This window comes from Selaginella moellendorffii, unplaced genomic scaffold (genome assembly GCF_000143415.4).
Source record: "Selaginella moellendorffii unplaced genomic scaffold, v1.0 SELMOscaffold_42, whole genome shotgun sequence".
NCBI classification, from domain to species: Eukaryota; Viridiplantae; Streptophyta; class Lycopodiopsida; order Selaginellales; family Selaginellaceae; genus Selaginella; species Selaginella moellendorffii.
This window is the reverse complement of record NW_003314303.1, coordinates 1,409,664-1,421,552: the sequence shown is the minus strand read 5'-3', so window position 1 is coordinate 1,421,552 and position 11,889 is coordinate 1,409,664. Positions and strand designations below refer to the sequence as shown.

The window sequence follows — 11,889 nt, the reverse complement described above, 5'->3', positions numbered from 1 at the left end:
CTTGGGTGAGTTTTACAAGATCACCACCGGGATGATCTGGAAAGGGGGTATGTCTGTACACGTAATACTTGGCTTTTGGCAGCTCTTTAGAATGCGTGTTAAGACAAGCTTTTCGCGCAGTTAACTCTGATACCTGTTACCTTACTGACACTAATGGCTTTATGCAGGAAGGGAGATCTAAGAACTAAGACTTGCTGCCAGCGCTCACCAAAACGATGGACGTTTCTGTGATTCTTGGCGTTGCGGTGGTGGCAGTCACTGCCCTGCTGACATTCTCGAGTTATTTCAACAAATAGTAATATGAGCTGGTGCTCAAGCCGGGACAGCCTCCTCTTCCACCGGGTTCCCGTATTTGGCAACATGGCTGCTTTTCTCAGAGCCTTCAAGTCTGGAAGACCGGACTCTTTCATGGCTCACTACGTTGCAAAGTTGAGTTATCTGGTAGTTTTTTCTATCGCTCATTGTCGCTTCTTTGTTCTCGGTTTCCAGGTACAATCGAGTGGGTTTTTACAAGGCATTTCTGTCTGGCAGGCCACCGTCCTGGCTTCCACACCAGAGGCATGCAAATTCGTGCTCTCCAAAGACAGTTTTGAGACAGGATGGCCAGAGAGAACTATTGGGGTCATGGGACGGTATTCTTTTGCGGGATACTTGAAGCTCCAGAAGCTTACCGAGTCCGCTATGAACAGTCCTAAAGCTCTCCAGCAGTATATGCCCCTCATGGTCAACAACATAAATGCGTGCCTTGAGAGGTGGTCTGCTCAGGATACGATCGTTCTTCTTACCAAGATGAGAAGGGTAAACGATGTTTACTTCCTCCTGTTTCCTAGTTGACACGTTTTCTTTGATATGACAGTTCACGTTTCTAACTATCAACCACATTTTATATGGGAAAGACTCCAGCCCTGATGTGGATGATACTATCTCCTTGTACTACATTCTCAACCAAGGCATTAGTGTTCTCCCCATCAACTTCCCCCCATAAGCGTTGTCCTACACAGCTTTGTGATGTTTTCCCATTCTCAGGTGTGGCGAAAGCTCATCAAGCTTATCCAGGACATGATCAACCAGCGAAGAGCTTCGGGGACGCTGCAAGGAACAAACATTCTTTCATTGCTCATGGATCAGCTGGATGACAGAGGAGAGGCGCTGGAAGACGCTCAAATCATCGACGTCTCTCAACATGTACATGAACGCTGCATGTCCACACCGCAACCGAATCAGTCAATGAAGTGCTACCAGTTGGGCCAGATTTAACAATGGGGATTTACTGTCATGCAAAAGAAGAATACTTGGAAAGCTTGAAAGTTTCAAGAGAGCAACTACTCGGGGTAAGCCTTTGTCAAATGGCACATGCCCTTGCTCTTTTAGAATACGCACCACTTGAAAAGTACGAGGAAGAGAATTTTGCCAAACGCTTTGCAAAATCTCTGCATCCTGCAAATAGCCGACAGTCCTCACATCCACAACCAGGCTCTCTGATAGACTCAAAAATTCCGTAGCCAATATCGTGTACAGCCGCTACCTTCGACGGCAAGCCATCCGAGCACGTAATGGATTCCAGGGTGTATGTTGCTTGCTGGAGCTAGCTGGCTCCCTCAGATAGGCGCTGCGGACCATGGGAGATCCGCAGTATGGGTCGACGGGCCTCTGTGGGCCTTCCGGCAGAGATCCAGACAGTTCTTGAGCGAGAGGAGATTTGAAAACAACGTTCTGGTCCTTACTGTCTAATATGCACAACAAAATAACCAAGGGACAGCTGAATCCCTCATCTTGCAAAATTTAAATGGACCCATGTCATTCCAGACCGGGCTCTTTGGCAAGATTTCAATCCTCTGATGTAAATTTGAAGGGTAAGGGTAAAAGGACAAATGTTTTTAGGACATATTGTTACCATTAGAAGTTACTTAGTGAATTTAAGGGTAATGAAATCATATTTATCAAAAAACTAAATTTGTGTATACACATGTTTACTAATGTCTCTTACGGACTAAAAAAAGTATAAGGCAAGACAAGTGAAACTCTCAAATTGATGAACTCCTCATATTGTCCTGTCCTAGGGCTCCAATTCATATTCATTTTTTTCCTAAAATTCCATGAGCATGTATCAAATATTAAAGACAAAAGATATTCTATGATGGTCATTGTAACAGCAGGTTTGCTAAAGCATTAAACCCAAAAATTCATGTTTTGTTTGTTATGCTAACAATCACTTTTCGTTCTGATCTCGTCCTACCAGCTTTCCAAATCAAAGCATGCTATACTGCTCCATGTTTGTGTAGAAGGTGAGCGATGGCTGGTGTCCCCCGTTAGCTTTGGACGGCGTGCGTGCAGCGCCTGTAGTTTAAACAGTTGACAGATTGTCGGCAAGACTTTGTCTCGGGGAAGATGATGTTCGTTATGAACACCTGTCATCGATTGCTGCCACGGATGAGTCTCTCATTTGGGGTGGCACCGACAAGCCCAAAAGTTCGTGGAGCTTTTCCACAGCTGCAGTGGTTCCAGAGTCGCAGAAGAAGAGAGCATCGTAAGGGACTCCTTGACATAACTCGTGGCCAGTTTCCAGGATATGCAGAAGAGATTACTCACCATAGGGCGACGTGCTTGATGAGGAAGTTTTCTATAGAGAACAAGGAGGTGTAATGAGAAGCAATGAGAAGCCTGCTACGCTGGGAGCCTATCCTTAACGCTGTGGCACTATTCCTGCTGCTCCTTTTCAGCCTTCACTAAGAATCCTGCTCTGTCGTGGCTGATCAAACACGGCGCGATCGATCACGGCATTTACATGTGATGAGAAAGAGATCAGTGCTATTCAACGGTGGATTTCGGTCCTGTTTTTCCAGTCAACAAAAGGGTTGCAAGGTAGACGAATATTTTATTCGCTTCATGTTTTGTCAAGCTTGACAAATTCGCGGCATGTAAGTTTTTCACATGTTTGCCATCTCACGCTAGCACTTGCAGTGATAACTTATCATTGCATCACTGACTGCTGAGGCCTTTAAGAAAATCATCCAAGCTCGCAGCGGATCGACCACCACTCTCCACAGCTTTCCTTGCCTTGCACTTCAGCACCTCAACAGTGTCTTTCATCTGCTTCCCTCTTTCCCCATCCATCACCTCCCGCAGCGTCTTTTCGATGTCGCCTCTGCCGATCAGTCCATTCGCCCCTCTTGCAAATCCAGCTCCAATCTTCCAGTCGTGTATAACCAGCTTTGCGTTGGTGTTTTGCTCAGCTCCCCAAGGCCAACACATGAGAGGCACTCCATTGCTGATACTTTCCAGCACCGAGTTCCAGCCGCAGTGACTGAGGTGCGCAGCGATGGAGGGGTGTTTCAGTACTCGTAGCTGCGGTGCCCAGGACACAGTAAATCCCTGCTTGGAGGTACGTTCGCAGAATTCCTTATACTTCTCTACCGGATTTCCAATGAGAAGTTCTGGCCGTAACACCCACAAGAAAGGCTTTCCGATTGCTTCCAGTCCCACCGCAAGCTCCTCAAACTGTTCGACAGTCACGACCGCGATGCTGCCGAAAGATATGTAGAGAACGGAAGCCTTTTCCTGCTTGTCGAGCCACCGCAAGGCACTCGTCGTCCTCGTTCCTGAGCACCACGTTGGTTGGTCCGATCTCGGAGGTCTGCTCGTCCAGGAGAAACATGGGACCGACAGAGAGAAACTCCGTGCCACCTTTCCGGAGCTCGGCGGCCATGAAGTCGGAAGCTTCCGGCTCCAGATCGTAAAAGGAGTTGACGAGCACGCAGGAGGCCTTGCGGATGTAGGGGACTCGCTGCACGGAGTACTCCGCCCAGAGATGATCGTCAGCTTGCAAGTAGAGAGGAACGTCGGCTTGATGAAGAGGTCCCAGTCCCTTGATAATGCCCACTATAGATTCATCCGCGACAAGCTTCTTCGCTGCAAAGTTTCGAGGCGTACGTGACTGCCATTGGCAGAACTTAAACTTAAATTGGAGTTACCTTCGGTCAAGCTGGGAAAGACATGGCCTCCGGCGATGAGCTCGGGTATGTGATACTCAATCGTGGTCCAGGCAGTGGATCCAGGCCACAGAACAATCCTTGGAATCCCGAACTTATCAGCAACGTCCTGGGTCCAGAAGAAGAAGTAGTCCGAGATTATGCAGCGGACCGGCGAGATCTCGAGAGAGAGTTTGGAGACGAGATACTCGAGAGCTGGGATCATCTCGGTGGTGGTCTTGAAGAACTCACCCAAGTGAGTGAGAGTGTGAGCATCCAGGCCGTGTGGGATCTTCCAGGAGAGTGGGATTGAGACGAGGCGGAGGTCCGTATTGGGTGGAGCTCTCCAGTGCTTGATCATCTCGTCGTGGAGGCTGTCGACATTGACGAACGAGACGGTGAATCCATCTCGAGCGGCGATCTTTTTACAGAGATGCATTATCGGAGTGATGTGTCCTTGGCCTGGGACGGGAAATGCGAGGACATGGATCTTTGGAGACGACGTACCTTGAGAAGCCATAGCACGGCAAGACTGGATGGGACAAACCTTTAGAAAGTTTGAAAAGAATTGGCCTCTTGCTAGTTTTGTCGACTTTTAAATCTTGAGATCAGGGGTCCAGCCAGGATCGGGAAAGTCAAACCTTGCTCGACGTGCATTCTGATAGAGTTTTCTAAAGATTGATCATGTGTTTGAGACTAAGATTCTTGTATTGTCGTTCATCACAGGTAGGCGAGAAGGATCCAATGCGAATTTCCAGACAAACATGAGGCATGGAACTGCGGTGTGTATAAACATTTGATTTAGTGATTCCCAAGCTTTCTATCAGATGCTTATGTAAATCAAGGGCATGTTTTGCTGGGAAAGCTCACTGTTCTGGAGACAATCACTTACTCTGCTTATTTGAGGCAGCCTACCACACAGCCAAAAGAGGAGATGGTTGACAGTATGATGGGGCTTGGAGACAGTGGTTCTCGCATGGATTGAGTGGAGGGAAGAAATGAAGAGTGAGCATTGCTTTGGACACCCAAACGCAGTTATCTCTTAGTGGTTTAGAGAAGTAATTATTATGTCTGATTTATTTGATGATTTTCTGTGCAGAGCATCAATGGGAATCCCATTCATGGGTGTCACTAATTACATGACTAAGGCATTTGGCTAACTCCAAAGATAATTACGAAGCATTCAAAGCACTTACAAATGCATTTCTTACAAAAGCATATTGTGCTCCAGTTCTCAGTTTGCATTTGAACTCCACTCCACACAAAAGTTAGGTGAAGGTTGAAAACAATTTGGGTGACACTTACTAGATGCCAGAAGATCATTTATAAATATGACAAGTGAAACGTGAATGACATGCTCACGAAGCCATACTTTTAATTTTAAGCATTTATTTTCTTAAAGGTCCTACTATTAATTTTAAACATCAGAGGTTTCCCATCTATGAGCTGAGTGAGTTTGATGATAGTAATAAAAATTCCTCGATAAACCAAAATCATGCTTAACAGGATTATAAAGTTCAACCATTTAGATCTTGAGAGATCTACTTGATATTGTTTAAGAATTGTTGTTCCTGATAGCTTTCCTCCAAAAATATCATTGTTATCAAACTCAAGCCCTTGAAAATCATTTTCATAAAGACCCTGTTATAATTTTTTTAGTTTCAAGAAAATAAATAATATTTGTTTTACCTGAAGTAAATATGTTTGAAATGCTATATAATGCATTGGATATTTCCAAAAGCCTTTTGGCAGTTCATTAGCAAGTTTAAAAAATCCATCAACAAGCATGAATAACCCCTGAAAAATCGCATTAGAAACGGTTTAAGAAATATAAAGAGATTTACCAAGATTCCAGATCCTGTAATTATTCCCATGAGAAAATTGGGAACAATTGATGCTACACACATCATCAAGCTCTCCACCACGGTCACAGATGCAAATAAGTTCAACACAAAAAATATGAAGTGATCAAAGCCTGGGTGGAGTTTAACCATATTATAAAATACACTTGTTGATATCAATGAAATAAGAAGGAGATAAGGAATGGAAGAGAGTGTGTTTGCGAGAGTAAATACAATGGGACCATAGTAACCATTTTGTTTCTCATGATTAAAAACCTGAAGAAAATATCACTGGATATGAAAACAAGACAATTCAGAACTATCCCATACCTTAATCTCTTCAATGAAAGATGGAAAACCTCCAATTGACATAAATGTAAGAAATTTACCAATAAAAGCCATACAGCCAATCCTTGCCTAAAAAGAAAACAAACGAGCTTAACCATGGTTAGGAATATTTTTTGGTATTCTCTTACTGCAATGGAGTTGTATTTAGTGCCAACATTAAAATATATACTGCCAATAACGATGCTAAGCATAAAGTATACAAAGATTCTCAACCAATAGTATCCAATATCTCTTGTCATATTTATAAATGATCTTCTAGTTAACGTGGAAAGCTGATGGAGAACTCCTGCTTGAGGCATGTGGATGCATTCATTCTATAAATAGTAATCCATTAATAATCATAATATTCTAAAAAATCAAGTCATTTACCTTTGCACTAGGTGTGTCACACAAACTGTCTAGAAGGTTCACCTTAGTCACACAAAGAATGTCAACTTTTGTGTGGAGGGATCTCAAATGCAAATTTTGAAATGCATTTGTAAGCACTTTGATTGCTTCAGAAGCTGGAACTATTTCTTGAGTTTCAATATCTTCCTGTTCAAATTGAGATGAATATTAAGAAAAAAATCTCTGGAAAATAGTACAAATTAATACCTTAAATTTGTTTTGAACATTGTCAAAATCAGAATTAATAACTCTAAGATAGTGGTCTGATGGATTTCTTCGGAGAGGACAAGGAAATCCAGCACTCTCAAAGAACTAAAATAAAATATAAAACATAAAGAATATCAAATTTGAGAAAAGTACCGTGCTAGCTTCCATGGCATCTCCAAAATATACAAGTGCTCCCTGAGATAGTAGGCAAAGATTATCAAACTGCTCAAACACTTCGCTACTTGGCTGGTGAATTGACATAATAACAGTGCGTTTTGAAGTAGCTAGGTTCTTAATTGTTTTAATCACATAAAACGCAGATGCACTGCAAAGAAAAACATCAAATAAAAATTACAATAAACCGGACTTAAAAATCATATAAATATTCACCTGTCTAAACCACTGGTTGGTTCGTCCATGAACAAAAGAGATGGCTGAGTTAGAATCTCCAAAGCAATGCTCACTCTTCGTTTCTCCCCTCCACTCAATCCAGGTGAGAACCAACCTCCCACCACTGTATGCTTGCAATCTCCAAGCCCCATCTCAGTGATCACACTCTCAACCATCTCCATCTTTTGGCTTTGGGGCAGTGAGTGAGGCAGCCTCAATTGAGCAGAGTAAGTGATTGTCTCTAAGACAGTGAGTGTTCCTAGCAAAACATCTTCTTGTTTCACATAGGCCTATGACAGAAAGTTTGAGAATCACAGAATCAAATGTTTATATACACACCGCAGTCCCATGCCTCATGTTCGTCTGGAGATTCCCATTCACAAAAATGGATCCTTCTCGCCTCGCGTTCTTGGCCAATCTACCTGTGATGAACGACAATGCAAGAATCTCAAGCTTTAATCTATTGCCCAAACCCAAATCAATCTTGGAAAACTATACCAGCAACCGCATCAAGCAAGGTGGACTTTCCGGATCCCGAAGGACCCATGATCGCCGTGACTTGGCCACTCTGGGCATAGCCACACATACTCTCCAGCAACACTCGTCCATTGCTCACGCTCACACTCAAATCCTTCCATGCGACATCCATAATAATATATCTGTTCTCCTTTCTCATGAAAACTTGGGTAAGATTTATAGCTCTCCAAGTTGGACTTGGACTTTCAGCTACTGTAACACGGTAAGATCTTAGATTCATAGGAGATTAATAGTGTAAAATATTGTTTAATTTCTTTCTTGTGTTGTTCCCATTCAAAGTCTGTCCAGAAGTCTCGAAATTATTGAAACTCTCAAGTGTCATCTTCTCAGGAAATTTGGCATTCCAAGGACCACTCCCTAGACATATCTTGTCTTTCCCAAAGGTAACTCCCCATTAAGTTCTTCCCGCCTCAAATATCTCTAAGGGTCAACAAAAGACAAGGGCTTCATAATCAAGAATGACTCCAGCAAGTCCTATAGTTCTGATTGATAATTATAACAGGCTGGTGTCAATGATCAAGTTAGAGGCACAACACTACAAGGCCAATTATATGCACCAAGTGCATCAGGATATCTCCAACTGGCAGCAGTGGAAAGCCTACTCAATGGACAACCATGTTTTTGATCCCACCGATCTTGATGTGGATGTCGATTGGTGTTTACGAACGCACTGGATGTGTAGGTGGTGGGTCCCTTCGAATTTGTCAAGCATGTTATTTCCTTGAGTATATTTCTCCTAAAGTGAACTGGAAAAATAAGACATAATCCACTAGGCACTTGTGAAGACATTTTCCTCATATGGTGCATTAAAGTAGGATATTTGTGATGGTTAAAGAGGACCTAAAGTACATTCTAGGTAACCATTTTGTTAAAAACAAAGTAAGTTTGCAAAAGATGTTTTATAACATCTTGTCTTTGTAAGTAACCAAAAAGAATAACTTTAGAGATGATCCATAAGGGTTTAAATATAGAGTTTATTGCATTTTGTTTTTTAATTAATTAAGGGTTTTAAAATATTTGGTATTAGACATTTTAGTGTTAGGTTAGGTGATTTTTCGGGAAACTAAGAGAATCATACCACATGTTAAAATTGACATTTAGTAAGTCTAGTTTACCTCTAAATGGCCTCAACCTGAGAGATAAGGTGTCAAGAGAACAAACCTTTTAAGAAAGTTACAGCTTTTGATTTCCATTCATGAGGAAGTTTACAAGGAAGTCTAGTCCAATTTACCTGGATGGACTTGACTTGAGGAGTAAGGTGTCAAGAGAGCAAACCTTTCAAGAGAGTTACAGCTCTTGACTTCCAGTCATGAAGAAACTTACAAGGAAGTATGGTGGATTATAAATAACCAAAAAGAACGACATAAAAGATAATCCATAAGAGTTCAAATATAAAAAGAAAGGGCCCATGAATAAGAGTGCACCTTTTTTTTTCAATTGATGTTGAGATTGATATTTGGACTTGTCATATTATGAATTCAACCTGAGGGTTAAGGTGTCAAGAGAGTGGGGCTCTCGAAAGAGCTATAACTCTCTACTTTTGTTCATAAAGAAATTCATAAAGAAGTATGATGGTTGTAAACAACTAAAGAAAACGACTTGAGAGACAATCCCTAAATGTTCAAATATAAAAAGAAAAAGCTTATGAATACCCTTTTCCAATTGGTTAAAAATCTTGGGATATAACATCTTTAAATTTGAATAGTACCTTCAAATATCTATACGGTCAACAAAAGACTAAGACTTCATAATCAAGCCCACTTAGGTGACAAGTCCCTTAAAATTTATCAAGCTTGACTAATCAAACCATCTTTACCATATTTGTAGACAATGAAACTAATTGAAGCATATAAATATATTAACTTATAGTAATTAATAGTAAAAATGAAATACAAATACTACAGGTAGTAAAATCCTGCTACCACAAAATTCACTACAAATTATAAATAGTGAACATATCAGAAGAGTGCTCACCAATAATACAATGAAGTGCTTTGCTTCAAAGTCGGCTTCCAAGGTCAGCAATGTAACTCCCAGCATTGAGGAGGATTGGCAGCCAGACTTCAAGCCCAATCCTTTCAAGTTTTTCAGGCCCTTTGACGATGAGCAAAAGTGTGTCTGGCTCAGATCCCAGATCATCGGCTCCCAGCTGCAAATCTCCACACCATTCGGCAGCAGGCTTCTCACTTATGCCGATTACACTGCCTCTGGCCGCTGCTTGTTCTATATAGAAAACTTCCTCATCAAGCACGTCATGCCGTCCTACGGTGCGTGAAGCCGTGAATTCTCTTCTGCATATCTGGACCCGCTGCATTCTGTTTCAGGGAACATGCATGCCGAGGACAGCCACATTGGAGAGAAGACCACCCGGATGGTGAAACTGGCCACGAGTTATGTCAAGGAGTCCCTGGGAGGAACCGAGGATGATGCTCTCTTTTTCTGCGGCTCTGGAACCACTGCAGCTGTGAAAAAGCTCCACGAACTTTTGGGCTTGTCTGTACCGCCCCAAATGAAAGAGTCAGCCGTGGCAGCGATCGATGACAGGAAGAGATGGCTGGTGTTCATAGGCCCATACGAGCATCATTCCAACATTCTTCCCTGGAGGCAAAGTCTTGCCGAGGTTGGGCTTTTTCGTTTCTTTCAATCTGTCAACTGTTTAAACCACAGGTCATTCAAGTTCCAATGACTGAGGATGGATTGATTGACATGAAGTACCTCGAAGAGGAGCTGCAAAATCCCAAGCACGCAGATCGTCCAATGCTTGGCTCCTTCTCCGCTTGCAGTAATGTCACGGGAGTTTTCGCGGACACTAGAGCCATTGCTCGCCTTCTACACAAACATGGAGCATTAGCATGTTTTGATTTCGCAAGCTGGTAAGACGAGATCTTTTACCAAGGACGAAAAGAAGCTTACTTGCCGAATCTGATCAACAGCGGTCCATACGTGAAGATCAACATGCGATCACGAAAAGCTGATGGATACGATGCTGTGATGCTGAGTCCACACAAGTATGTCGGAGGGCCAGGAACGCCGGGCCTGCTTTGCATGAACAAAAAGCTCTACAAGCTCAAGGATCACGCACCGTCGACAACAGGCGGAGGAGTGGTAGACTTCGTCAACTACAACAAAGAGGTCAGTTCCCTTTCCAGCGAAAGAACAAAGAAAACCAACACTAAACAAACTCATACCAGGACACACTCTACCTGGAGGACATTGAAAGCCGAGAAGACGCTGGAACACCTTCCATACTCCAGCGGATAAAAGCCGGGATTGTCTTCACTGTCCAAGAAGAAATGGGATACCGTCTCATCGAGTCGAGAGAGCACAACTTCATCACCACCGCGTTGAAAAGGTTGTCCAAGAACCGAAAGATAGTGGTGCTCGGGAACACGCAAGTGAAGCGAGCAGCAATCGTCTCGTTCCTCGTCCGGACCACTGATTCCAACGGTGAAATCCAGCAAACCGTGCTGCAAGGCCGGTTTGTAGCCAAGCTCCTCAACGATTTGTTTGGGATCCAGTCGAGAGGAGGGTGCTCGTGTGCCGGTCCTTACGGCCACTCGCTTCTCAAAGTCAGTGATGAGCTCTCCCTGAAATTTCGAGCAGCAATTCAAGAGGTTGAGAAGCAAAACAATAGAAGTTTTCGCCAAGGACCTTTTTCTAACGAGGAAAGAACCTTTTTTTTTTCTCACAGGGATATAGCGGTGTCAAACCTGGATGGACGCGCTTGAACTTCGCATACTTCCTCTCCAAGGAAGAGTTCCATTTCTTGCTGTGCGCCATAGAGTTCGTGGCGGACTATGGCCAGCGCTTTCTCCCCCTCTACGAATTCGAGTGGCAGACTGGGAACTGGAAATACGAGGAGAAGAACAGCATCAGCACCACCGTCAAGGCAACATTACACAAGGAATGGACCAAACTCCCGCTGCTCCAGCAGCACAAAGATTACCTGGGTACCGCTATGGCGATTGCCAAGCAACTGGCTCACGATCCAGGCCAGGGCAGCACGGCGCCCGCCGGCATTGATCCCGAGCTCGTTACCTTCCGATTCTAGGGTTCTTGGCGCTATGTACTAGTATATTCGTTTTGCATCAATTCAAACAAAAGTTTGTGTGGTGGGATATATATACTTTACGCAACCCATCTCTAAAGTCAACGAGTCTTTCAGTGACTTCGCAAGACTCTCTAAAGATTGATCACGTGTTTGAGACCAA

The 11,889-nt window shown here is 43.2% G+C and overlaps 1 protein-coding gene and 2 pseudogenes across 1 annotated transcript; 1 reads left to right on the top strand and 2 right to left on the bottom strand.

Moving 5' to 3' along the window:
• Nucleotides 1-2,855: 2,855 nt before the first annotated feature.
• On the bottom strand, nt 2,856-4,574 carry LOC9635565 (annotated as a pseudogene).
• A 217-nt stretch (nt 4,575-4,791) lies between these two features.
• Nucleotides 4,792-7,790, bottom strand: LOC9636191 (ABC transporter G family member 11). Its single transcript, XM_024684717.1, has 11 exons — nt 7,640-7,790; nt 7,481-7,563; nt 7,142-7,431; nt 6,905-7,076; nt 6,752-6,856; nt 6,286-6,471; nt 6,140-6,226; nt 5,813-6,085; nt 5,658-5,765; nt 5,392-5,609; nt 4,792-4,879 (listed from the first exon to the last, which is right to left on the bottom strand). Exons 1-11 carry the CDS (start codon nt 7,788-7,790, stop codon nt 4,792-4,794), a joined length of 1,761 nt encoding a protein of 586 aa, XP_024540485.1.
• Nucleotides 7,791-9,953: 2,163 nt separating this feature from the next.
• LOC9635564 lies at nt 9,954-11,729 on the top strand (annotated as a pseudogene).
• Nucleotides 11,730-11,889: the final 160 nt, after the last annotated feature.